We start from the raw sequence: 27,973 nt of genomic DNA on the forward strand, positions 1-27,973 counted from the left end.
CTCCCCCTCCCCGGCGTGCTGGCTCCTGTCCCTCTGCCTGCAGCAGGCACTGGGTTTGGGCAGTACCCCAGCCACACGATGGACGGGCTCGGAAGGACTTATCCGTCCCCGTGTTTGGTGAAGGACGTGGACTCTGCCAGCACAGACTCAGTATTAACGCAAGCATGGCTCTCCAGTCCACAGTCCTGCTATTTATGTATATTTAATACAAAACATGTTTGCTTTTGGTTTTTATTTTCCCTGTATATAGAGCAGCATGCACCTGCCTGGCAAAGCCCCAGCATTGGGAGAACGTGGGATCTACTGTAATTCCAATTCTGGAATGATATTTAACACTTTCCAGTTTTATTATTTAAATTCTGGGTATTGGATTTGCAACGGTTCATGAACACTCCGGGTTGATCAGTAATACAGACTGAATGCTGTTTTTAAAGGCATTTGTTTAAGGCGTATTTTCAGTGGCAATACTAACCTGTGTGTACTGTGAAAAAAAAGAAAAAAGCCCATCTTTGTACCCTACTGCTGCTATATACACTTTGAAAAAGCTATTTAAATGAGACATCTTTTGAAAACAAGAACAAGCAAGCAAAAGCCATTTTTAAATGGCAGGGAAGTATGCTAGCCTTCTTCCGGGGAGACCAGGTCATCTGTCCAGACCTGGAGAAGACCTAAAATAAACCATTCAATATGCAGCTGCTTCAGCCCCTTCTTAATAACCAATACACTGCCCTTCGGGTTGGGTTTTCGTGACATTGTTTTTCCTTAAAATGGCATTTATCAGTGGCAATAAGTGCAGTTGCATGTCTTAGTTTCTGGTTTTAGTATTTTTTGCTCCTAGTGCTGTTCTGGAAAGGGGAGGGCAGGCTCAGCAGAAATATTAAATACTTTCTTTAGATGCTGCACTTGTACCAATAATTAAGAGAATGTAAACACTCATTCGGGAGGATGGCAGAGGACAAATACTGGCTGCCATCCTGCTTAACTCTGTGTGCTGCTGAAACTTAAACTTACTCAAATAAGCTTTTTTGGGGCCTGTAACATCTGTACCTCCAAAGGCCGGCTGCAGTATTGTGAGTTGCTTTAGGCAGAGTCTTTCTCAACGATGAAGGCTTCCTTGGAGCTAGCACAGAGCCTAAATTGGGCACGTGCTTTGGCAGAGCGTGAGCTGAAAATGATGCCCTTCTCCCAGTAAGCGTGCTCATGAAGAAATATATATGCACTACAGATCTGCAATGTTTGCATCAGTCCTTCTGTTGCTGGAGGCTAGCAAAATGACCTTTGCAGCGTCGCTGTCCTGTGGGCATGAACAATAAATTGCAATTTGCAGATTTTGAACAACTGTCACATTAGCTGGGCTATATTCTTGGCACATTTACTTTTGCACACCCTGTGAGGTTGGGGTTTTTTTTAATCCTTTGAAGTCTCAGTTTATAAAATGTGAATTGTTTTGAGAGTGATGCTGGAACCTGCTGGATCTGAGCAGTGGACCTGGTTCTCCAGGGGTGGGGAGCTCTGCACATGGTGAGTAACTTGAGTTCTGCAACGTGAGAAACTCAGATTGAAAAAGCAAGATTCCCACAGTGGAGCTGAGGGTAAATGTAACTTCCTGCTTGTTGATGTTTCAGTTTCATACTGGGTAAGGTGACTGACAGTTCTGTGTCTTTTACTGACAAATGTCTTCTTGTGGAGAAAGGGCTGCACAATTCTTCAGGATTTTTCTATGGTCAAAGATGTGCACAAACTTGTAATTTTTTTTTTTTTAATCTTCCATTTTAAGCTCACAGGGAGTCACAAACCTTAATTAAATCCAAACAAGTTAGGGGAAGAAAGGAGGGGGAAAAAAAAAAGATTTCAAGGATCAAGATCTCTTTACCCTGCATGTCAAACAGTAAATGATGGCTCACTCCAAAACAGTTTTTCACCAGCTGGTCACGTAACCACCAGAGGATAAAGTTGCAGGAAATCTGTATGATATACAGTTACCAGGCTCTATGTGCAATGTTTGTTGAACAGCAGACTCCTGGCATGCACACCTAAACTTTTTGGCAAAAGATCGTGTCTTGTTACTGTTACCCAAGTCCTCTTTTTCTCCCTTAGGAGATGGGCTGTAGTTTTTTCTTGCACAAAGCTTTCAGCAACACCTGTACTGCTGAAACTTCCTTCCCCCTCATGGGTTTGGTTTATGATGGCTACAGACAAGTGATTGCTCCTGAAATCTGAGCTCTCACTGCAAAAGAACTGGGAGATTTGAGGCACAGGTACTAGGTTGTGCAGTGGCAGCATCCCTCATCCTTAAACGGGTAACTGACAAAAGGGAAAATTGTAATTTACAGCAGTAGAGATGATTTAACCAGTTAATGAACATGAGTTTTACATATTTCCCCTAGCATGCACCAATATTTTCATTTTTCATATATTAAATAAGCTTATGCAAGTAATACTGACTTTACATAGAGGAGCTGCTTGGAATACTTCTGAGTGTTGTAAATTAAATACTTTCCATGATACTCCATTTCTGATTTGGAGTAACCAATGTATTTCCATTGATGAAACCCACCTTCTATTACAGCAGAATGCCATGCAAGGAGCCCTCTAAAGGTGTAGGAGACCTCTGCAAACCTGGCCAGTGGTACAGGGGCAGTAGTGGATGCTCTGTCTGCGCGCTCCAGGGGCAGCTTGAGGCTAACTCACCGCTGCCACCAAGGAAATTAATTTGAAAAAGTTGAGACAGAACTTCCTTTCTGTCTCTTCAAAGGTGCCCAAGAAGCTGCTCTGACATCACTTCTAAAAGATGTGGGTTTTCAGCTTTTCTGCTTGCAAAAGACACTAAATTGTCACTACAACATTCCACAATTCTTCTGCAGAGGGGGGAAAAAAATATCCACTAATTAAGTCATACAGTAGAGGTGGTTGTTCATTGCAATTTAAATAGCGAGTCCAAGACCTGACTGGTGGTGGTTTGCAGTTAGAAGCAAAAGCCAGATGGACGAAGGCATGCAGCATCACTTAACCTTGATACAGAGCTTTGAAAACTTTGTGAGAGCGGTGCAACAAAGTGCAAAAATACTAAAAATAATAAAGATTTTAAACCAAAAATTGTTCTAGGAATACAAACATGTAATGAAAAAACAATGGTCTTTGAAACTGTACTGGTTTTAAATCTGAATTGCTTGGCTCTCAGGCAGTCAATGCTTTCCTGCAGTCCAGATCATAACACCGAGCACACCGTCTGTTTCTTTTGGCGCTTGGCTTTTTTCATGGCATTCAGTGCAATGGTGGTTGCTTCTTTAAAAACATTTTCTATGTTTTCACGACACTTTGCTGAGCACTCCAGATAAATCTGTGCATTAATCTGCTGACAAGCTGCTTCACCCTGGAAAGAACAAAAGGTAAGAAAAGATGTAAATGAATGTATGAGAGAAGGAAGGTGAGGTGGGAAAGAAAGGGAATTATTTTGTACATCTTGGTATCCCAAGGTCAGGAAGAAAGAAGCAGCCTTCGAGTATAGTGCTAGAGTGTAAGTGGCATTGGTAATAACTGAGGCGCGGTTAAATAAACGAGAATTTTTTTCCCCATGTTGATCTAGAGCATTACAGACTCTCACACGCAGGCTGCCTATAGTGTAAAAATATTCTCAGTATTAAATTTGTTTAACAGAAATGCTGAGGTACATACTTAAGTGAGGGTAAGATGTCTACATGGTGGTATTTTTTCAGGCCTGATCTTAACTATTATGTGAGGTCACCCTTAGTGATGAATGTCACATGCAAGAGCAGAATCCAGACTAACATCTTGCTTTGTTTTGCTGGTGCACATGCAGGAACCCTGACTTGCACTGGAGCATCACAAGGGCTCAGCCAAAATCCTCATCTCCACAAACGATTGCGTTTCTCAGCCTCGCCCAAATGCATGCAACGGGAACAGACTAGAATCTAAAGCCTTTGCATGCAATCCTGGTTGCACGGAATCACTACAGGCAACACACAGTGATTTCTTACTTTGCTTGTGATCCTTTTATTGTCACTGCAGAGTCAGCCCCCACTTTTGAGCGCTTGTGAGCCTTGGAGTGTGAATTCCAGGTCTGCAACCCACAGCTCACCAGCTCTGCATTTGTTCATTGTAAGCCCTGGGAGTGGGGTGACTTGAGCACTCAGGCTTCTACAGGGTGATTTTTCTTCAGCATATTTAAGCGAGGTTTGTCTCCTTCCAGTTGTTTGCGAGCTGCAGTGCTGGCACATACTGTTCAGCTCCTCTGGCATTGGAAGCATCACATCGTGTGACTCAAGATGCCATCAGCTGTAAAAGACTGGGATAGTGTATATTTAAGGGGAGAAAAACCAAGTGGGAGGGCTCATGTAGGAGACAAAGTCTGTACATTGTTTAGGCCTTAGAATTTAATTGCATGAGGCCTCATCAGACTTGCCAAACATGCCTGTTGCTTGCCCTGAACCTCACGTGTGAGGGTAACAAAGGGAGTTGTTAATGCAAATAAGGGACAATCTGCAGTAGTTCACAAAGCGACAGGACGGGCATCTTGTCTTATGTGCAAGGAAGACAAGCTATAGAAGTCCCAGCGTGGTTTAGTGGCGATGCAGCTGCAGTTTCTTTTCAGGCTGTTTAGAAAAAGTAGTGATTCGTTAAAGGTCCTACTGCATTTAACCTTGTTCCCTGGATTTGTGTCTGAAGCAGTTTGAAAGCTGCTGTTCTCGCTCTGAGATGAGAGGAGAAGGCCATCCTTTGTAGTTTTGTTTTGTTTTTTTTTTTTTTTTAATAAATAAAATTGGGAGACCGGAGCAGAAAGGTCTCGTGTGACATGGGACAAGCTGTTCCATCACTGACTTCCTCCTGTAGCTAGGACAGCTGTGCCAGTGTCGTAACATTAGTTGTCTCACTGCTTTGTAATACTTAAATTGTAAGTATTTGATAGTGTGTACATTTGTTTTTTTAAGATTACTTCAGAGATTTCAAAGAAAAGTCCCTTATATTAGAGAAGCCTTGCAGATGTTTTTGCTATTGTCCTTGAAAGGATTTATTTTTAAACAGGGTTTGCAAAACACATTTTTTTCCACCATGGAAAAAGCACATTTTGAATCCTGTAATGTGTATCCTAGCATCTCCAGTCTTTTATCACAATCCTGATCAAAGTACAGTGACAGGAGCAAGGTATGGTAATAAAAACTATGAAGGGAGTCCAACAAACTTGCCGAGGCTTACAAAGTTGTAACAGTAATAACCCAGCTGTGAAAGGAAACAAGAATGAGATGTAATGAGCCTAGAAGGGGTAGCTAGGGGCATCCTTCCAGACATCTCAAAATACGCAAAAAGCTTTTCAAACTTCTCTTTGCTTTGGTCCTGAAAATGGGTGGTGATTTGGCCACTTCCAAAAAGGACGTACAGAAGCACCCATTAGCGCTGCCTGTCAATAATTTCTTTATCTGGACACGGTGATCACCTAATTTTGGAGTATCTGTGACTGTACTTGTGAGGAACACTGCCACTGAAGTAAGTGTGCAAAGAGGACACCACTTTAAATGCACTTGTATTTACCTGGTTGTAAGTAATGGGCTCCTGCTTAGAAGCCCTGAGCTTGCGCAACTGTTCTTTGTCTTTCCGAAGGTCTGTCTTGCAGCCGATCAGCACGACCGGGACGCCTCGGCAGAAGTGATTCACTTCAGGATACCACTAATGGTAGAAAAACAAAACTTTCATGTCTGGCTTTTTTTTTTTTTTTTTTTTCCCCTGAAATCAAAGCAATAAGCCAAGGAACAGAACCAGCATTAAATACATACTGCAATTTCAGAGTTTTGAAAGTTATTCATCTAGTAGTAGGGGCCCAACATGCACTGTTACAGAAACATTTAAAAGTCCTACTCCAAGTCAGTTGCTTTATAAAAAACATAGGTGGCATCTGTCACAGTGCCAAAGCAGTTATTTAACATCTGTTACAATCCAGAAGAGCTGCTTTAAAGTCATATTTAAGAGCCGAATCTGGACCAAGTCTTGCTTTGTTTTGCTGGTGCTACGTACAGGAACGCTAACTTCTACTTCAGGGTATTACAGAAATCCTAGTACAGACAAGGGGGTGCTTACAGCTCTCCCCTGTAGTTAAATATGCATGTGATGGAAGTAGACTTCAATCTAAAATGCTTGTGTGCAATGTTGGTTGTGTGACAATTCTACAGATAAAGCAGTGATTTCACTGCTGGTGTTTGATCTTTTTAGTGTACTGCAGAGTCAACACCAGCACTAAGCACTTAGGAGCCATGGAGAGCCAAGCTCCAGGTCTAAGGTCCGTGACCTGCAGCTCAGTGCATGATGAATGATCTGTGTATCCACACGCCCAGGGTACAGGACACTAAAAGCATCAGCTTTTTTAATCTGACATCTTGTCATACATCAGCCATATGTAATTCATTTAAAAGGCTGAAGCAATTACAAAAGCCTCTTACCTTAGCTGCCACATTATCATAGCTAGTGGGGTTCATGACATCGTAACAAATTAACACAACGTTTGTGTTCTGGTAAGAAAGCGGTCGTAGCCGATCGTAGTCCTCCTGCCCTGAAACACAGAGGATGTTTTCAATAAAAGAAGCCTCTGTTCTTTACATATTCCCATCATCCTGCTTGTTACGATACATACTTGAGATCAAGAACAACAGGACTGTAATTGCATAGACTGCAAGTTTTCCATACTTGTAAAATTCCTTCCCTTAAATGCAGGAGGTTCTTCTTCACTGATAAAACTGACGCTTTAGGGTATAAAACATGTCCTTGGCAAGTTTTAATAAAGAGCCTGCCTTGTCCAACTGCGAAGTACTTAGAAGCAGCTCTAATCACCAATTGCCAAGCTGCTGCTCAAAAGCAAAATCAGCAAGAGGAATTTGACAGTTATCGATTAAAACATTTGCAATTTGGCAGTGGCTCCGTTCTCCCAAATACATTTACACACATGATGCTGTGAGGAGAAGAAACTCGTGGTTGATAGATGCGAATGCTGAGGTAAAAATCTTAGTGGCAAACTTTCTTTTCCCAGCCCAGTGAGCGGAGGGGAAGCACCAGTTAGCACACGCTGTGCCTTCAGCACCGCTGCTCGCTGTAGCAGCACGCACGTGATTTTACAAGACATGCTGCAACATAAGCCAGGCTTAACTGGTCTTTGAAGCAGGACTACAGCAGAGCTTAGGGATGCTGCTGAATTCTGGAAAAGCAGGGGATTTGTCATACTTGTGATTAGGGATATTCTAGCACGTGATCTGGCAAGAGGAAGCTAATTTGCTTCAGACCTGTACTCTCCCCCTTGCCGTATAATCACCATGCTGGGGTCTGAAGGTGTCTTGCTTTAAGAGGCTGAGTTCAAGAAAGCAGTAATTACCAGATAGAGCTGGCAGCTCAGGAAAAAACCCAGATCTTTTTCATTTGAGACTTTTTTCCAGATACTTAAGGAAGAAACGGTGATTTAAGCAGTCTGTAGAAGATCTATTTGCCACCTGAATGTTGCCCCTGGAATCGGGTACGTCTCTGTGATGCACCAACTTTCCGAAATGAGAACTGGGAATGCTGTTCCTTCCCACGATCTCCACAATGTACACACAGCCCAAAAACTGCCTTACAGGGAAGTTACGCCTCTCAAAACTTTGTACTGATTATTTCAAATGAAGGGATGATGAAAATTTCAGCTTACCCCAACTTTATACTAATTATTCCTGCCCTGGCACCCGGCTCAGTCCCAAGTCACACACTCACCACTCTAGCCAACATGCTGGTCTCCAGCTGCAATCTGAAGAACTGCAGATACCAGAAGGCAAATAATTCTACAATACTTTGCTCCCCTCCTTAATTTAAACACTGGATCAAGATGCAGGTTTTTACAAGGCAATCCCTACTCAATAAGCCATTACTTAGTTTGCCTCAGATGTCTGTAAAATGGGAAGCTTAGGTTTGGACCACTCTGTATTTGAGCTCCCACAAGAGCAGCACGCTCCGTGGGCAAGGTGCAGAACAAAGAAGGATTGATCCCTCAAGGTTTAATCCAGAAATAATAGACAATTGACAAAATTATGCATGTTGTATAAACATTCAGAGCAAAGACTGTACTGCTTAGTCTTTCTTATTCTCCCAAATCCACATACTTGTTTGCCACCAATTTACCATTTTGTTGCTGAGATAATCCTCTAAATGCATTAAACACACCAGGTGCCAAACATTTTTTTCCTCCTAACTTCCTCTAGTGTTATGTGTTGTGTACGATTTTCCCTGGTCAAATTCATGCCTCTGAGCTTCTACCAATGTAGCTTGTAAAATCAAAAGGTCCTCCAAATTCTTGCTGGCAGTTTGAGGCAGACAGGACTTTCCCCTTGGAAGAAACACGTTCGTTTGCTTGGAATCGGAACATCAGCTAAATTAATACTCTCCTGGATGGGATAATGGAAGAGGTGTCTTCAATGATGTGACACAAATATGCTGCATTGCAAGTCAAACCCCATAGTTTTCGAACTGCACCTTCATCTTCAAAACCAGCTGTGCGGTTATGGTTTTTTAAGCAAACGGAGAAAATAAATGCATGAGAAAATGCTGCTGTATAAAACGTGGCTGCATGCGTATTTGGAATTTCAAATACAGAGTACAGGACAAGGTATAGCGCAGAGACCGCAGGGGGAAGGTTAGATGGTAATTGCTTAACCTGTATTATGGTCAGATGATTGCAGAGCTCACTGGGAAGGAGAGGAAGCTATCCTTTAAGAGCTCAGATGCAGTTCTTCAGTTGCTGAGGACACAGCAGATCAAGCTGTGTCTAAACATGGACATCCCTCTCACTAAAAACAATTCCTTTCGCTCTCTGTCCTGAAGTGCTGCTGGTGAAATGCAAGAAAGGGCCTGGGAGACTTTTTCTCTGTAAAGCTGCTCAGTCTGTGGTCAGAGCTAATTTGGCACAGATTTAGGTCTTCTACTAGAAGAGTTTTGAAATGAAGGAACAGGGCTGAACCTAAGCAGTAACTGAATGTACATGTAAAGCCCCTGAATGTGCTTCCTCAAGCACAGGTAGCTGTTTTCTTTCCCCAATTAACAAAAACCATGCTGTGAAAGAATTGGTTAAATATACGCCTACGTGTGAACGTATCTGTGACTCTCCTCCAACTTCCTCAATTCATTGTAGCATCAAAGACTCTGTTTGTTTTTTTAAAGAAAAAACCCCTCAGTGCAGCTGAATTCACCGAAAAATTGCTGATTCTTTGCAAAGATCCCACTCCTGCATGCCTCTGTGACATGCTGCGTAACCCCCATCACTGCAGTCGGGCCCTACGGTGGGTTGGGACCTCAGATGATGGCTGAGGGCAAACGGGGGAAGAAGTGAAACCACAGTTCTCAGTCTCATGTGCATGTTCACCTCTGCTCTTCCTCACCCCTTCACCAATTCACACCCAAGAAGTGCCAGCCTGTGTGTTGCTCAGCCCATAAAGGAGCTCAGCACCCATTGCTGTGGACAGGCGAGGGTAAATGATAGCCCAGGAGGCCACCAGTATGTGCTGTCCTAACACACAGCAGTGCTGTCCATCGCTACCAACCGCCAGCGGGTAAGGAAAATGTAATATCCTGTCACCCCATCCAGAATAGCCAACCACTTCCTACATAGGCCACGTATTGTCTGTAATACTCCACGCGCCATGAATCGACACGGAACCGTGCGATGGTGAGCCCTCAACGGGCACACAAAAATGCACCCAATGCTCTTTGATCTGTTATTCTGCAGGCTCCATGGGAATGCCATGGTTATCAGCTTCGCAGCTACGTTTTTTTCACTACTCAGTTAAAAAAAAAAAAAAAAAAGGAAATGAACATTCTTGGCAGGAATAAAACCAGAAGAGGACACTTGGAGGGGGCACACTTCAATTAAAAAGCCGGGATCTTTTTGTCTTCCTCAGCCACACCCTCCCTTTCAAAGTTATGAAAAATCATTCTTGCATATACTGGCTTTTAAAATTTCTCTTAAGGCCCCAGACCACCATGCATCTGTCACTACTGACCTGAAAAACCCCACTGGAGGCTTCACATGTGCTTCCTGCCAGTCAGAGCGAGCACCCACAATGATGAGGCATTACTTCCTCCTCAGCCTTCTCCAGCCCAGCAGAGCTCTTTGGTCTGAGAAAGCCCTGCACTGAACAGCATCAGAAATTGAACCTTGTGTCTGAACTGCAGCTAAAGCATCAGCACTGCTCCCTTAGTACGTGAAAAATTACAGAGTTAATTTACCTCTCAATGCCTTTGCCTTTCTCGAGCACAGCAAGAAACGGAAACTTTTAATTGAATAAGCAGCTGCAAAGCCTGTTTGCAGACAAGACAAGTGATATTACAAAGCCTTGACGCATTGCGCATGCATACCGCCAACTTCCTGCAACAGCAAGAGGTGTCTCTGATGAGGAAGATACGAGTAGCATAGCACAAAAGTCTCACCAAAAAATTGTTATTCTAGCATATTTTAGACTAACTTGTTAACGTCATCTCAAGAAAAAAAGTACCTTTTGTAGGTTGAAATGTCTGGGTTTTAGCCACTTTGTGTCCTTCTTCAGTAAGGAGGACAAGCTCAAAGTCTCAAGCTGCACAGGACTTGACAACACAAAGAATCCTTAACTTTCAACAGCCCACGGAGCCGAAGCTGTCCTTACCTTCCCATGCTGAAGGACATGCAGCTCTAGTTAGCATTGGTCTTAGCAATTCTAAATCCTAAAAATATCGAGGTCCTTTCTGCAGTGGGAGCACTGTGAAGATCCGGTGACACTTTTTTAGAAAAACAGCTTTACTTTCTCCTGCCCTACACTGCTACATGGAATTTGGCTGAAGCCGTTCATCTCAGAAATAGGTTTACATCCTTTTGATGCCATTTAAATAATTTTATGATAATCTGAATGATTTGGGAACCTTTCAGATGAAGAAGCAAAGCACAAGCGGAAAGCCGTCTTAGGAGTTTAGAGAAGAGCAAGACCAACTCAAGCAGTTCATAAGTCAGAAGATGAGTCATAAAATATGGCTGATATGCTGCACTGTTAAACCACTATACTTACAGTAATAATTTGTATATTTAGACCTCTCTTTAAGCTGCAAATGCTGCTGTACACCCACCCCAGAGCATCATCACCCAGCTGAGAGAGGAATCTAATGAGCTGCTGCTGCATGATATGACAGAAGCAAGTCAAGACCATGAAACACCAACTCCAAAACTGCACTTCCCATGTTGCATCCACACAGTAGAGTGGCAGGAGCTCTCTTGTCTCCTGAACTGGACACTCCCCTGTCTCTTCTCTCACTGCACTATTTGAACTCAGAGGACAGGAACATGCTCTTGGTCCTAGTCTAACCCTTAAGGAACTCAACATCAGTTTTGTATTATTAAAAACAGGATGGGACTAAAATGTGTGCTCAAGTGAGTTCTTCCTCTAGCATAACTTCCACCTTCAGAAAAAGGATGAAAAGCTGCTTGAATTACTGAGTATGACACAGGTCTGTAACACAAAACTATGTAAGCAGCTTTGAAACAGAACCAAAAGTCAAGTCTTGTCCCCTCCCAAGCAAATGCCTTAACCAAGGTGGCAATGTCCCCTCTTTCTTTGCACCTGGTAATCTTGACGTGTCTCATGCAAAGCAAAAGAAATTTAACAGGATGGGAGGAGACAAGTGTCAGCAGCCTCTAGCAACTTGTAGCCTGGTGACCATGACAAAGTTTTGGGAGGTGAAACGTTGAATTTCAAGTTTCCAGATGAAAGATAGAAAGCAATTGATCTTTCATGGCAAAGAGCTCTGCCAACTAGGCAACAATGACATCTCCACTGCCCAAAGTGTCTTATGAGACACAAAACATGCCCCACTCTGTTCTTCAAGGAGTATTTATAGCTGTGAACTAAATGTAGAAGGGTAGACACTTTCTGCTAAGGTTACATGCCTGAACAAGGAAAACAGGGTATAACTGGGGACAAACTTTTTAGCTGAGCCTGCTGAGATAGGACAAGGGGTAATGGTGTTAAACTAAAAGAGGGCGGATTCAGACTAGATACAAGGAAGAGATTTTTTTACAATGAGGGTGGTGAAACACTGGCACAGGCTGCCTGGGGAGGTGGTAGATGCCCCTTCCCTGGAAACATTCAAGTTCAGGTTGGATGAGGCTCTGAGCAACCTGATCTGGTTGAAGATGCCCCTGCTCACTGCAGGGGGTTGGACTAGGTGACCTTTAAAGGTCCCTTCCAATCCAAACTATGGTATGATAAACCACCAGGACCGGGTTCAGTGAGCACTCCCCAGGCTGCTGGTGGCTGTAGGTCTTGGGCAGAGCTGAACTCCCTGCGTGACACAATGAGCCGGGCACTTATGTCAGAGGCTTGCGAGAGTTTAGTGCTGCAATACTGAACTTGCCCCACCTACTGCCCTTTCTGGATCCAGCCCACGTTCCTTAAAGCCTGGAAGAGACTCCAAAGGCAAATGTAAAGGTGCAGCTTGATTTTAAATGAGCCAGCCAAGTATCAAGAACTGTGTGAAAGGCAAAAGTTCCACTCTGACAGTGAACAAATATCAAAACTTGACAAGTTCAGTGTGGCAAGTTCTTTGTGCCAACACGCTGTATTAAGGAAATCCCTCTTTCACACTCGATTTCAGCCCTTCTCTTTTCCTTTAAGGCTTAAACACAGAAGCCTTGCCATTCAGTAGAAGCTACTTATCCAAATTACTGGATACAAAAACGGTAACATTGACACAAGAAGATGTATGGGCAAATTGCATGCTTGGGATCTTACTATGCTGCAGTAAAGATCAGCAATAAAATTCACTTTTAGATTAAAAACCTCTAAAATTATCTGTTCAGATATCATGTACGGTATGCAAGAGGTAAGTGTGGTTAACTACTATAAAAAATGAATATGGACTACATTCAGTTCTTATTTGTTTTGGTGTAAATTTGGAACAACCCCACAGGCTTGAACTGAAACAGATGATTTACACTGGGCTGAAACAGAGCATGTGTCAACGTCAGGGTTCATTTAGGAACGCATCTGGATAACAGAGTCTAGGAACTTTGAATTAAGTTGAACACAAACGATTTCACAAGTTCCTGAAATGAACCCAAACAAACTACCAGCATTTCCAGATAACGTTTACTGCTACGGCCTTTCTATTTTGAACAAAAACCAGTCTTTTTCTCCTTCACTAAATAGTGATCACACATGGCAGGAGATTAAAATACTTGCCCAGTTGATTGTATTATGCTTTGCATCTGGGAACTGGGTTTTAATACCTTCAGATATGTTTGTTATTTGATGTGATTTTCTTAATAAACTGGGTTGTTAAGATAATGAACAAGTCTATGGCGAGAACTGCCATTAGACAAGCATCCCTTTTTTCTCTGGAAGGCACATTTATGCATGCAACAGGTAACGGCTGTTGTTTTGTTTGTACTTTAATCTCTAGCAGTCTTAACTGCAGTATTTCGCTAAAAGTATGTTAGTAGAAAAGCCAATTTGAAAATATGTCCAACTTTACAGAATCAGACCTGTTTAACCTGACAGACGGAAAGCTGCTGGAAGAGAAACACAGGGACACTCACAGGAGCAACATTTCACAGGGGTAAAAGTCGTTTCTCCTTATTTCTCTGAAATTACGAAAACCCGGGGGCCGGGTTTGGGCTCAGTCCCAGGCCGGTGTCCCAGCACGGCCCCATCCCTGTGGCCGCACAGAGACTGCGGGGACAGGAAAAATGGAAACCATGATGTGAAAACCCCCTTACCTGCGGTATCGTACAAATTGAGGGTGACCTCCTTCTTGCCCACCGTAACGCTGGTAGTATATTTCTCGAAGACGGACGGCGCATATTGCTGTAAAGGGAGGAGAAGCCGTTTTAGCCGGGGACTCGCTGCCAGCTCCGGCCGCTCTGCCGGGTGGTCCCCAGCCCCTTCGCGCCCCGGCCAGGCCGGGCCCGGCGGCGGGACAACCCGCTCACCTCAGGGAAGGAGCCCTTGGCGTACACCATCAGCAGCGACGTCTTCCCGCAGCCGCCGTCCCCCACAATCACCACCTTCACCTCTTTCTTGCCCGACGGGGCGGCCGCGCTCGCGCTGCCGCGGGACTCCCCCGCCGCGCTCTCGGGCAGGGCCCCGTTCGCCGCCTCCATGGAGCGGGGCCGGGCAGGGCAGGGCGCGGAGCCGGGAAAGGCGCAGCGCCGCCGGGACGCGGCCGCCCCGCACCGCCTCGGAGCTCCGGGCGCCCCGGGGCGGGCAGGCGCCGCCCGCGCCCCGCCGCGGATTGGCCGCGCCGCGGGAGCCGCCGCCTCAGGTGCCTCAGGGCTCCGCGCGGGCCCGCGGCGCCGCCGCCGCCGCCTCACCCCGCGTCAACCCCGCGGCAGCGGCGGCGGCGGCGGGGGGTGTCTGTCCCCGAAGCCCCGAGCCACCCTCGGCGGTCCGGAGCGCCCGTGGCGTCGGCTCCTCACCGGTGTGCGGCTGCCCCCGCGGGGCCCCGGCGCTGGGGCGGACGCAGCCTCGGTGGGCACCACGGGAGCCCCCTCAGCACCCCGTCAGGCCTCCCCTCCGCCCCCCCCCCCCCCCCCCCAACTCCCGGGGCTGCGCACCCCTGGTGAGCCTGCGAGGCCTCCATCCGCCTGGGGCCGTTGGGCCCTGTCCCCTGCGCACTTCCCATCGACCCGCCATGTTACCCACGCTCCGGTGCTCGTCCCCGTCGAGCAGTTGGGGCGGCAGCATCCCCCGTGCCCCAGCCCTCATTTATTCCTTCAGGGAGGCCCTTTGGACTTCAAGCGCCATATTGGTTCACCCCAGGTCGCCAGTGGCTGAGGGGATGTTCTTCCAGTTCAGCCCCAGTATCTGCAGCGGTGGATCCCAGTCCCAGACAAGGGGAGAGCGCACAGCGGGTGCCACGGCCGGGAGGACGCAGGGACCCCCTCAGGTACCCCCGAAACACAGCTTGTTGTCGGCATTGGGAGTCGTGGGTGACTTACTGCTTGTTTTCTACTGTATTTATTGCTCGAGTAGGAACCAAGAGCTCTGCTTATTGCGTATTGATTGAGTCCCAGCCATCCAAGGTGAGCTGTGATGAAAATAACCGGAATTTTACATTTTAGCTGCAGAGATGTGGTGACCCCAAACATCTACCTGGTGGCGTTTTGTACTGTGGAAGGCGGGCGATCGCAACAGCTCTGATACACAGGTCAGGGAAGTGATGCTCTGTTCCTGACAGACCTGCTCATGTGCCAATCTACCACCATTCTGCACAAGAAAAAAACGTGTTTCTTTCCTAGGAGTGATTAACAGCGTGCTCTGTCTCAAATATACCCCATCTGTTCTTAAGAAATCAAAATTTACTCTAAAATTTTTGAAATACTACTTGTGAGAATAGCAACAAAGCCCCAAGGGCATGCTTGAGTGTAGCAAGATCATTTAATTCAACTAAGAAAAAAAAAATAATCACAACTCAAACAGGGTTTTGCATTTCCTCCTGCACAGTTATGTCACTAGATGGCCTCCTAGACCGAATGCAAACGCGACTGCACTCCGGAGCTCTTTCAAGGAAGGCCCTGCTTTGTGCAGAGGGCAAACAAAAAGCTGGAAAAGGCTATTTTGGCGATAGGGAGGAGGAGGGATGTGTAAATACCCAACCAAGTGTCATATAATTCAAATAATAGTAATAAAAAAGCAGCCAAATTCACACCTATTTAAACTAACCATTTTACTGAGGGAAAAGTTGATGCAAGCATGTAGAATACACAAGCTGTGAAAAAGATGCTTTATGAACAGCAATCTCATATATCTTATCTGGAACACAGTAAAAGCTGTCAGCTCCTGTCGACTGTAATGGCTGAGGACATTCCAGTATAGCACAGGAATGAATGGTCCAGGAAATAATTGTTTTACCCTGAAATGATTTATTTGGACCTGGCTCAAAACCAGCATCACACTATGTATGATATGATCAGCAGATAGACTTAGTAGTCTTCCTGTAACAGAGTACTGTAATTCAGGGTTTTTTTTCAAGTCAATTATTGCCATAAAAGGGTTTTTTTGGGATAAAAGTATTTTGTGGGTCATTGTTAGGTTGTTTTTTTCTCTTTTTTTTTCTGTTTTTTTTTTTTTTCCCTCAGTCTCAAAACAATCTTTACATTTCTCACAGCTTTGCCTCCTTTTACATTTAATAGTTAAGGAAACTTTTTTAGATTTGTACACCTTTAGATTCGGAACAATATAAAATGAGTAGATTATAAAATCAACTGTAAACACTCAAAAACTGGTTTTAAGTAATGGATGTTCTATTTGTAGTGAGTCAACTTCGTATTGACGAAATATAGCATTTCAGTGTCTCAGTTACTGATTTTTAATTAACGGGTGTGCAGTGCTTTAGGCATATGCAAAAGCTAAGCGTATTTTGCTGACGCTGAAAAAGTAAAATCTAATATGAAATTCTGCCACTGATTTAAATGGAAGAAGATCCAACCCTCTAGTAGTAAAATTCAGATCTAATCATTATTAATTGCAAGTGTCCTTCTCCTAGTTCTATTTTGGCCTTTATATTGATTTTGGCACAAGTTCTGTTTCATCAAAAGCTTACGCATCCGCAGGTCAAGAGTCAACATGTGTACAGAGATTTACAGTCAGCGTACCAAAATCAAGACTTTAATGGGATGTGGTAAATAGCTGTGTTCCAATCTTGTTACCAATTTGTTGCTTCACGATTGCCAAGGAAAATAATAGGAAGGAGTAAAAGGTTAGCACACAGCCTAGGAAAACTGCTGGAAGTTTACAATTTTTAGAAGATGCTTTAACACTTTAGATGCTGTTGATTCGGGTTAGTTATGAGGACACCTAAAAAACCCTCACAGATTAATACTGAAGCTATGACTGTTTTACAATACAGGGTGATGAAATAAGTTGATCTACCCATTTCTCAAAATGCTAAGCCTGGGGAAAAGTGCTTGCAGCTTCCTGGACGGTTCTGGTACAATGGAGGAACCTCAAGGCATATCCTTAGCCTGACCTCCTAAGGAAACAACACCAATGTGCTCGTGCTGCCAAGGAAATGGAGATTTAATAATATTAAAAGCCCAGGAGGTTTGTGACTATAGACAGTCAAGTGAGGGGAAAAAAAAGCATAATTATAAATCTTTCTGCTCACAAAATACTGTTTTAAATCGTAAATCTGTTAACAGATTTGACAAAATATTCTGGTTAGCTGTGTTGTTCTGTTTGGAGGAACTCTGAATACTGTAAAAGTTTTAAGTTTGCCATCAACTAAGCTCTATCATGGTGCATGCCCTTAGGCTAAGAAGCGTGGCTTGCAGTCATATGTCTAATGGAAACTACAACTATTTTAGCTAACCAGCAAGGTCTCAGACTACTGGTACTTCCTTGTAGCCGCAATTGCAGAGGGGCGTAACAGCACACGCCATCTGCTGTATACTCATATTATTAGTTTATATTGTAATATAAACTGGAGAAGAATGGGGACTTGTTCTTCCTAAATGTCTTTAGAACAACACTTTTGAAATACATTTAAGAATTTTCCTCTTGATAATACAGACCCCAGCTTTAAAAAGACTTAAACATAACGATAAGAACAAGTAGCCCCATTTAGGTCAAAGGAAATATTCATAAGCTTCGTTAAGAACGTGTGTAACAAGACAGAGCCTTAAATATTTATTTTTTAACATTACCAGTGATATTAATTATTTGTGTTTTCAGTGATGAATTCCCATAACAGCATGTACATATAGAGCAAGAGACAATGCCCTGAAGAGTACAATAGGAAAGACAGACCCTGAAGAATGGGACTTACATGGTAAGTAGAGCGAATTTCCGATAAATTTCAGATGTTACACAAGGGCAACAGTTGATTGTCATGTGCACAGACCCTTACTGAAGAACAGTCTCTGCCCCACAGAATTTAGTGTGAACTGACAGGGCAGATAGGGAAGGGGAAGCCAGTGTAGAAGAGCTGAACTGTACCTCACAGACACAAGAAGTTACAGGTGACAACATCAGTGTAAGAGGAGAAGCCTATGACAAAGCTGGGTATATACTCAAGGTAATTAAATTTGTTTACAGACCAACTCTACAAAATTGTTTTTTCAGTTGTGCTTTTGCTCAGTGACAACACTCTTTTAACCCTCAGTCAACCCTGGAAATCTCTTTTTTCAAAATCAGAGCTCGCCGTCTCCTTGACTTTCAGCTGCTTCTCAGTATCCATTTCTGTAATGTTTCTTGCTGTTTCTCTTGCACATGCAGAGCTCCACCATCTGGTCTTTGTGGCCTGATATTTTACACACACGCCCCCACCCTGAAAAATCCCTTGGGCCACATGATTCACCATCTATTCAGACCTTGCCATGTGCCTGTTTTTTGTGTAGTAGCCCCTACTGATGTAAATCCCTTGTTTCATAAGGGCTCTCAATTGCCTTTTTCACTGAAGGCAAGGTGGCTGTGACACCTGCCAGTTTCTAAGACGTTTAACGCAACCTAAAACATTATTACATTGTTGTTTGGCTGAGTAGGAACCACGCTTTTTTTTCCCAGTGGGAAGTGCTGCCAGAAAGGTATTAACTTTCTAGACTATTAAGTAATGTGGAAAAATTATATTTCAATAAGAAAATTTCCTTTCTGCCTCTTTATGCCTTAGGAATACAGTTCCTGTTTCACTTGGCTCAAGTAGCTCATACACTAAATCAGTGCAAAAATCTTCCAATAAACTCTACATAAAATCTGTCCAAATGCTACCATAGAGTTCAGAGGGCTGTGAAAGAAAACAGGACAAGGTCTGCAACAGGAGGTGTTAGCTAAATTAGACACACAACTCAGCAAGATCAGGCAGCGAATATTCAGGCACTTTGATGTAGTTTGGACAAATTTTGTTCATAAACCACACACTGACTACTACCTAGAGAGCAGCTATTGATAGGAAACACATACTGGTTCTTGAGTTTTCTCTGGTATGCTTTAAATCAGGGGTGCCAGCTATGTGGGCCAAAGTGACCTACCTGATGTATGTGTGGCCAACATGCCGTATTTTGAATCTCACCTTTCATTAGAAACGGAGTTCTCAGCTTTGCAGTTGGGGTCGGAGGGGAGAGATCCACTTACAAATTTGAAGAGTGTGTAAATCAACATGGTACTGTCTCAGCTTGATACAGTAGGTGCTTAGGGGCAGTTTCAGCTTTCTGTTCCTCACTGAAGTGTGAGTTCTCAAGCAAAGTTCTTTTGTAAAAAATGGGCAACACAAGGTTAAGATCATCCTGTGCTTTTCTGGAGCATCAAACACAATGACTGATCTCCGAAAAGCATGAAATGAGCAAGCAAGGGTCTGCCAACAGCACCATAACTCTGCCCCCTCCGATCTGGGCGATATGTGTGTCTCACAGATGTGCTGGCACGGCTTCACTGCACGATGGGGAGGAATTTGTCAACACAGGCTGGCAGAGCTATCACAGTGATGCTGGATCTCATCCTCTACCTCTGTGCTGAGAAGTGAATCTGGAGATTCACTGGAAAGAGAGGGATTCAAAATGCCTTGTTTCAGGCGAGATCTGCAGGTTGTGTTTGCGTTGGTAGCTGTGGTTGGTTTTACCATGGGAACAGTCAGAAGCAGCGGGTTCAGGAGTGATGCACAGGCTTGATCATGGCTGAGTGAGAGCACAGGGCTCTGCTACAGATCTGCATGAAATTAATCGGCATCAGATGCTTTTCTGCATCCAGATCTGCAGCAAAGAATAAATCCCATCAGGAAGTAATTTTGGGAAAAATAGGGAAAGGGACTGTAAATAGCTTTCCTTGCAACACAATGCGTTTTTACCCAGTATCCAACCCACCTCTTTAGTATACACCCCTAAAATCCCTCTGGCTTATGCCTTCCCGTGTTTTCGTTACCCAACACTCCACCTGATCCAGCAAGCATCGAGATGTTGTATTTTTCAAAATCAGAGCGTTCTCTGCAGTATCTGCTTTCTCCAGATTACTTTTCCCTTCCTCCCCCATTCCCAAAGTATCTGATTCCTGGTACAGATTTTCTTTTAATGTACTTGCTGGTTTGGAGACAAGGGAGGACCGAAACCAATAGGAGTGTATGTTAATTAGAATAAGCACAGCACCAGAGCAGGAGATGCATTTAGCTGCTTTAGTTTACGCAGCAGGGATAAGTATGGAGTAGGTGAGTCCACCATGGATGGCCAAATCTGGGTTACGCTTCCCGAAAGTTTGTTGGTAGATCCCACTAAACCTGAAATGTGTGGTTGTACGTTTTTGTGAGGCTTCTGAGAAGCTCAATTTTAAATGATCCCAGGTTTGGCTTGCTAAGTATGTTTTCCACTAGGTGAGCTACAATGCAACCTGAACAAGTGTGTGTTTTTCAGAGCCATTAGAAGAGTCAGGCTTTGAGCAACACTTCATTGCTGCGCTGGCTGTGCAATAGCCATCACTCTTGCACCTCGCCCAGGCAGCAAGCTCTCAAACCTTTTGGATGAGAATGTGGGGGAAATGGGGATACTCATAGGAGAAAAAAGGATGGCAAAGCAGGCTGTAAGAGAAAGGACTGTTGATGAAACGGGCAGGCTTTTGCTGAGTAATGTATGGCACTGATGTTAAAGGGCAGTTAACATGTCAAGTTTGCATCCTCCCCTCTTGGTATTTGTGCAAATGTCCTACAGGAAGGCAGCAACTGCAGACTGAAGAGATGATGATAAAATCCTGTTTATATCCCCATGGGAGACACCACAATTTCCGCCTGGGTTTTTGTTAAGTGCTAGATGTATGGGGAGAGCTAAGTGGGGAAGCACTTGCTCTGTCATTGTCTGGCTAGGAAGAAGCTCATACATAGGGATGGAGGTTTGACAGGAGCCAGAGAGGTTTGTGGCTTGTCAGAACATCACTAGACAAAGGACAGGCCCAGACTGAGTTTCTCTCAGACCTGAGAGTAGCCGTTAACCCTGTCAGAGCAAACCCTGCAAAGAAACAGCGATGCTCAGAGCAGGCTAATTAATAACTTCAGGCGCTGGAAATAAACCCCGTTGTAATTGTGTCATGTTTGCTTTAGAGCTGTGATTTTTGGCCTGTGCTGTGCTTGTGGGAGCTGGATGGGTTGACGGCGTGGAGCGGCCTGGCTGGAGGTCCTCGCTGTGAGCTACTGGAGCAGGGTGGGAAGGTGTTTGAGCAATGGTGGCGTGGTCTGATGTGTGCAGGCACGTAGAGGGCAGCAACCCGCCAGCACTGCTCCAGCCCACAGGACATGGCCAAACACAGGACTAGCACGCAGCACGCTGCCCTCCGCGAGCTCAACACCACTGTCCTTGATGGCCTATTTCCTGTGTGTTTCACCCTTCCTACACACATTTCACCCTTCCTGACTCTTATCCTAACAACAGGCACACTGTCAAGTTCCCAGTTGCTTGCTGGGATTAACATAGTAGCTCTGATTTCTCAAGGCAGGGAGATTTCCTGGTTAAAACCATTCTAATTAAGCTTGTATCTCTCATAATGCTAAAAACGCCCCTGTGTGAAAGGCAGCTGAATCTACTTGTAAAATATCAGTGCCCCTAGACCTTTAATGGTCTTAGGAGTCTAATAGTATAGACAGTGCCTGTTCAAAGACACAGGACTCCAAACAAATGGAGGAAGGAACCAAGACATCTTAGACAAAAATCTTCAAAGTAGGAAACACATCTGAGTCCGTATTTTTTAAGTTTTTTATTGGCCTGAAATACACACACGTACACACACAGAGCCCATAGCAAATCCTCTCCACTGTGGATCTGGGTGGGCACCCCTTGATGGTGCCTTTCAGTACTCAATTTTGGACCTGGGGACAGGTGTTCTCAGTCGACAGCCCTCCAAGCAAGCCAGGGCTGGCCACAGAGGCGGGCAACAGCTGCAGGAGCTTTAATTCCTCTCCCCACCCTCCTGTACGAAAGTGCCCCTCAATCCTCTGTCTGGAGGAGCCAGAGAGGGGAACACAGAGCTCCCCTGCTCCCCTGCCAGCTCTACTGGCATTTCCTATTACGCAGCCAATTGCACGTTAGGCGCTGAGACCGCAAAGCATTATTTCATGCGGGCAGCTGAGCCGTGGTGCAACTAGAATCCCTTTTGGTCACAACCCACCCCTCCACCCCCTGCAGATGTTCATGACACTTTTTTACCCCCTGCTTCTGCAACACATCAGGTGTTAGTGATAATTTACTGTCACAGGAACCACTTCCTGCACGCTGGTAGCAGCAAGTCTTCCCGGACTGCTGGCAGGCATTGCGCAGGAAAAAGGAAAGACAATGCGGAGGGGAAGGTGTCGGGAAGGGAGCCCTGTTCTCCATCAGCAGCTCCTGGAAGAGAGAGGGGGAGAAAAGCCACGATGGCTTTGCAGGTTTAGTGGAAATGAACTTCAGTTAGGAATTAGCAATGGCCTGCCCTCTTGAAGGTTAAAACAATTAAAGTATCTGGAAAAGGTATTTAAGACTTATCTTGAAAAAAACAAAACAAAACAAAAAGAAAGCTAAAGCAAGTACGAAAGTAAATTAGAAACTAGACAAAGATAAGAACAGAGCCTGCAGGAATCAAGTCTAAACAAAGGGCAGGAGCTATGCAGCGAGAAAACCACAAATGGCAGGGGCTGAAATGTAAAACCTACAGTTGACTGCAAAACATGAGAGATGCTGTTGTATTCCACACCTCCTCTTCCTGGGTGTAGCTGTCTCCACAAGGTGAAGGGCAGTAATAAATCAAGCCCCTTCCCTCTCTTCCTGTATTTTCTATTCAATTATTCGCAGACTGTGCAAGTTCTGCTTTATTTCCCCTCTCCATATGCCACACTCTCCTCCTGGGGTTTTTATTCCGAACTGTGCATTTGGCCTCTCTCCCATTTCTTTCTCCTCGGTGCGCGCCCCCTGCTCTGCTAAGATCTGCTGTCTTTGTAACCTCCGCTGTGCACATATGCTGGCTCTCCCTCTCCCCTCCCCGCCACCCCCTGCTTCTGGGCCATCAAGTGTCCCTTCACTTCACTCCAGCATTTTTGCCAGGGGGCCCATCAGCCAGCCAGAAAAGGAACAATTTCGCTATGGCCACTGCTCCCGTTTTCATGCTGCCAGCTCCCCTCCATCGACCAAGGGGAACCCATGTTGCTTCCATAGTACAGCTGATTGGTAGTGAAGGCAAAGACAGCTCTGCAGCTGCTTAGCAACTGGGAGCTGCTGTTATGCAGCAGCGTAGAAAGGCAATGGAAGGCACAGCATTCGCTAATTCTGCATGTTCTGGCCCACTCGGCTGAAAACCCTGGCTTAGTGGACCAGCTGGGGCACTCCCAACTGTCCTGTCAGAAAATAAATCAAGATGGGGATCCTTAACTGCAGATTTGTGAGCAATGGTGACAATGTCAAGGACAAAACTGTCTTGGTCTTGTGTCATATGTTGTTTGCACCACACCAGTTAGAAGAAACTGCTCTGATTTGTACGCTAAACTCATTCCATTTGATTTTTGTCATCACTTTTTCTGGCTGCAACATTTTATACTCCATCACTTATAATGAGAATGTTCCCTCTATGTTCTGCATTCGTTAAAAAGGCTCGCAGGTCTCCAGCTACTATTGCATCTAGGCTGTTTAGTGATCGGTGTCCAGATACACAAGTATTTTAATGCATAAATATCCTTTTAGCTTGCTTACCTGTATCTTAATTTCCTTTTGACCCAAGTTCTGCGAGTGCCTGAATTCTTTAAATGGTACATTTCTTTTATTTTTTTTTTGTAAAGCTGAACTGTTTAGGCCATGAAGCACTGAACTGAAATGTTCAGTAATTTGACGGCTTTAGAATGTTGATTAGAATTGCCAGCCTTCTTGATTTATTTTGTGATATTTGTAAGCTTGAAAGTATTCTAAAAAATAACCATTTGTACATTCTGATGGGATCACAGCGTTTCAATAGCAGCTGCATTTCAATAGGCAAGAAGCAACACAAAACATGCCACAAGTCAGGTGTTGAAACAGTTTCTTTATTCCTTTATAGCTCAAGAATGATTAGATCTCTGAAAGCACTCACTACCTATCCTACAGAGGTGGCTTTGTCATAATACTAGCAGAAATAAAATGAACAGATACAGTTTAAAAAGAAACCAAAAAACCCAGCCCTGGCAAATATCCAACATGTCCATCAAAAGTTGTACGGATCTTAAACAAAATAAATGTTTGTTCACTACTGGGTACCACCATCCATCTCTGCACTCAGCCAAACAACAGCAGACTTGTGATTCCCTGTCATTGTTCAATGCTCGCATCCCGTGCATCCTCAGAGCATGCTGGGGCACAGGTGAAATCTGTCAGGAGGTTCCTTATTTTGACTGAGAAATTCCCTAGACAGATCATCTGCTGTTCTAGGAAGAAATGAAGAATTTCATGGCAAGAAAACTGAACAGGCAAATACCCTGTCCATATTCCTACTCAATATGCTTTTGATATTCTTAGCCTGGTTTCCTAAAAATAAAACAGTCTAATATGACTGTGTTGTTCTATGTCATTTTTTTCTCTCCTTCCTCCAATCTCAATCAAATTTGGCAGTGGGGAAGAAGTCCCAAACATACTTAGGTCTTGAATGAACAGCGTATGTAGTAGAGGCTCCACCTTGGTCTCAGGGAAAGGCAGGCAGAACTCAGCCCTTGCCCGTACCAAGGGGCAGTACCACTGCCTGGTGGGTCCCTGTGGAGCTCCCAGCCAGCACATTACCCCTTGCTCAGCCAGGCAGCACAAGCAAAACTGGGAAAGAGCTAGAAGATTTGTCACGGGGCATTTATGGACACAAATCCATGGGAGACAAAGCTTCATGAGTTCAGCTGCTGACAGAGAAAACTGTTTTAAGAAACTGCAAGGTTCGGTGGTAAATGGTAATAGCAGTAGTAGGAGATTCCTGTAAGAGGGCTGGTGTGCCGTACTTCAAGCCCTGTGAAGCATTTACATCATTTCAAGTAGGAGAATATAAGAGCAAGATGGCGTAATTAAATGGATTACAATCCCAACAGGAAGGTCTCAAAATGCAGTCGTAACCACTGTGTCCTAGAGCTGTCATCTTTTATGGGTCCTTCAACTACCTGTTTTGGGCCCTACGTTATTTAATGGCTACGTTACAGACACCAGGGCAGGCAAACCTCGCAGTGTGCCTCCTGGCTCCCTCCCAGCTCCTAAACTGGTCTTTCTTCCCATGAAACCAGGGTGTGGCAAGAGGACGGTGTACATCCAGACGTCCTCCTGACACAATATTGACACGGTTGAGGTGTACACACACCCGGAACCAGGAAACTCCTACATCAGAGACAGAACCAGTTGTTTATCTGGAAGAAAATCTAAAATCATTACCAACCAAGTTTGTACGTGACACTCAACAGAAGCAGGAGGGGGTATAAAAAAAAAAAAGGCCATTGCAAGCAACAGTGCTGTCTAAGGACTCGTCCTTTTCAGGAGGGCCAAGTGTAAAGCCATACATGCAGAACAAAGTGCCCAAACCAACGGTACGGGGGTGCTGTCCCAAGAAGGAGCAGATCTGAGAGTATTTCAGGAGCTATGCTGGGAAACCAGCTGAATGTGGGCTGCCGTAATCCCTGGATGCCCAACAGAGCCATCTCAGCCAGGAGGGCTGTTGGTGCGGGTACGATCACCGCTGACCGTTCTGTCCCCTTCCACCCAAATCAAAATGGTGAAAATCCGGAGTGTTCACAGGGAACCGCGGCAGGAACGGTTTTACAGGACTAGTAAAGATGGACCCAAGGGGGAGCTCTGCAAGTCTGCAAAGGGAGCGTTAAGTGCTGTTGATCAGCCTGTACACAGCTACACGGGGACGGAAATCTGGTAATGGAGCACTCCTCTGCCAAGCAGACTGAGATACAGCAACATCCCGAAACTGAAAGCAGAAACTAGACAAGTTCAAAAAGGTATTTGATTTCCAGTCTGTCAGGGTAGATTTTGATGGAAACAATTTACTAACTCTTATTTTACTCTCTCTCACGGCCCATTTTAAAAATCTGATGTTTTTCTACAATGCAGGTGTGCTGTAGTTAAATTCTTTCAAACGAGAAAAAGCAACAAGTTCACAAAAATCTTATGACCTGCATAATGCAGAAAGTCGAACCAGATGATCCTAGGTCTCTTTTGTCCTTTATAATCTATTAATCTAGTTTCCTTGCACAAGCAGTGGATTGTGACATGAAAACCTTCAAAATAAAGGATTCTGTGTACAAGCCAGTCTAAAACAAAATGTTGTAAACAGTCACGATCATTGTTTGGCAGAACAGCTGCATATTTTTTATTTCACTTTGCCTCTCAATCTAATTTGCTCTTGTTACAACACTTTGCCAAAGAAATTAAATCACTTATTGATTGGTAACAGACAGTGAAATAATTCGCATAAGAGTTTTCAACTCAACAATGTAGGGGAGGGAAGCTGTGGGCAAGAACAAACCCCTTTGCTTCAAGAATGTGCACAGAGTCACCACAGGCTGTTCAGAGAAAAAAAAAAAAGAATCCTTCCCCCCTCCCTTTCCCCTGAAAGATCTCTTTCTTTCTCTAAAGTCTCATGCAGCAAATCAGGGTCAATCTAACTCAAGTATGAAAGTCTGGTTTGACCTTTCTGGGATTTAAACACGCTGTACCAGAACATTTAGCTTTTCAGATACGAGGTTCAGCCATGAAACCACCCACTCTGAGAGTGCAACCGGTCTCAACTGCCTTGGTGACTTTTAAACTATATTGAACATTATAGTCATTTAGAAACTCTAAAAACGGAAAGAAATTTTCAGCTCAAACTTACAAACACCATTTCCAGAAGTGCTGAGGACCCACACAATTCACTGGGTCTGCGCGGCCGGCTCGCTGAACAACGCCTGCGATTCCTGGCCCGGGTTTGCACGTACCCGGCGCCAGGCACACGCTTTAGGACCTCTCCCAGCTGGAGCAGTTCATGGATTCTACCATCGGGAACGGCCGTCCTGAGCAATGATTAATTGCAGACAAAGATCACAGTCCTGGAAAAATGCGCAGAGAGGTGCAAGTACAGACAAAGCTGTCTAAGCTCCCACAGTATTATGGTCTGGCGGAATCGTTTCAAAGCCTGCGTTAGGCAGAGCTAGTTTGCTTCAGGGTTAAACAGACCAACGTTGAGGTTTAAATGCAGGTACTACTAATATCCAAGTATCTCTTGAAACATAAATTTCAAATCCCAGGCAAGTTAATAGTCGATGCTGTTTAAATCTGCTTTTTTTTTATTCACTTCACGTGCTGACTTAACTCATTATGATACAAGCCGCAGAAACGTTTTCATTACAGTTCAAAAAAACCCCTGCAAAACCAAGACCAGATCTACACCGTATTTTGATCGACATGTCGCCTGCTTCGGCCATTTCCAGGAAGCCAAAATGCTTTTCACCTCTATTGAGAAACAGCAGAGGAGCATTTTAATGGTGTTTAGCTAACAACAACGTCACCGTTTCTTCCAAGTTTACTCACAGATTATTCTCTAAAGCCACTGTACACCAGGAAGGCAGTCACACCGCTGGCACGGGCCAGGGCCAGGCGTTAGAGCCGGTCTGGCCGGACAAGGCGCGTCTCGCAGGGACGGAGCCGCAGCCCGCCATGGCTCCCAGCACCGCAGCCCCGGGAGGGGGGCACAGGGAGCAGAGGTGGCGTTTTAAAGCCAGCCTGGCAGTGCGGAGACTTTTTTTCCCCCTCCATGGAAACGTGTTCTGTTTTGTGCGGACGGTTTGTCGCTTGTTCTCGACAGAGCCTGACCCGGTGAGGACCGAGGGGGGGGGGAGGGGGGGGAACACAAGGAATGAAGAGATGAGCGTTAAAGCCCTCGCGTCGTTGCGCAAGGCGCAGGCTGCGGTGCCTCCTTCGCGGCAGCACCCTGCTCCCTCGCAGGAAAACACCCCTGAGCCTCGGCACATACCACAGCACAGGTTTTACAAACCCACGGAGCGCCTGGTCCTG

At 44.8% G+C, this 27,973-nt stretch overlaps 1 protein-coding gene across 2 annotated transcripts; it reads right to left on the reverse strand.

Annotated features, from left to right (window-relative positions):
• Positions 1-3,195: 3,195 nt before the first annotated feature.
• Positions 3,196-27,597, reverse strand: RHOF (ras homolog family member F, filopodia associated). Of its 2 annotated transcripts, XM_086474487.1 has the most exons (6): positions 27,355-27,597; positions 26,796-26,973; positions 13,763-13,850; positions 6,450-6,559; positions 5,548-5,682; positions 3,196-3,373 (listed from the first exon to the last, which is right to left on the reverse strand). In XM_086474487.1, the coding sequence occupies exons 1-6, from the start codon at positions 27,435-27,437 to the stop codon at positions 3,209-3,211; spliced, it is 759 nt and encodes a 252-aa protein (XP_086330613.1). In that variant the 5' UTR covers positions 27,438-27,597; the 3' UTR covers positions 3,196-3,208. The 2 variants fall into 2 exon arrangements, with proteins under 2 accessions (XP_086330613.1, XP_086330614.1); XM_086474488.1 differs by lacking the exons at positions 26,796-26,973; positions 27,355-27,597 and adding an exon at positions 13,976-14,146.
• Between the last annotated feature and the right edge of the window lie 376 nt (positions 27,598-27,973).

Source organism: Leptosomus discolor, chromosome 16, assembly GCF_034619465.1.
Source record: "Leptosomus discolor isolate bLepDis1 chromosome 16, bLepDis1.hap2, whole genome shotgun sequence".
NCBI lineage: Eukaryota > Metazoa > Chordata > Aves > Leptosomiformes > Leptosomidae > Leptosomus > Leptosomus discolor.

Bases quoted from the DNA above. Each gene is read 5' to 3' on its own strand.
- RHOF (XM_086474487.1), bottom strand. From the start codon at position 27,437: ATGCTCCTCTGCTGTTTCTCAATAGAGGTGAAAAGCATTTTGGCTTCC. The intron at 26,974-27,354 runs ATACGGTGTAGA...ATCATTGCTCAG, and splicing joins CAGGCGACATGTCGATCAAA to GACGGCCGTTCCCGATGGTA. The intron at 13,851-26,795 runs GTAAGTTTGAGC...CTCCCTTTACAG, and splicing joins CACTTCTGGAAATGGTGTTT to CAATATGCGCCGTCCGTCTT.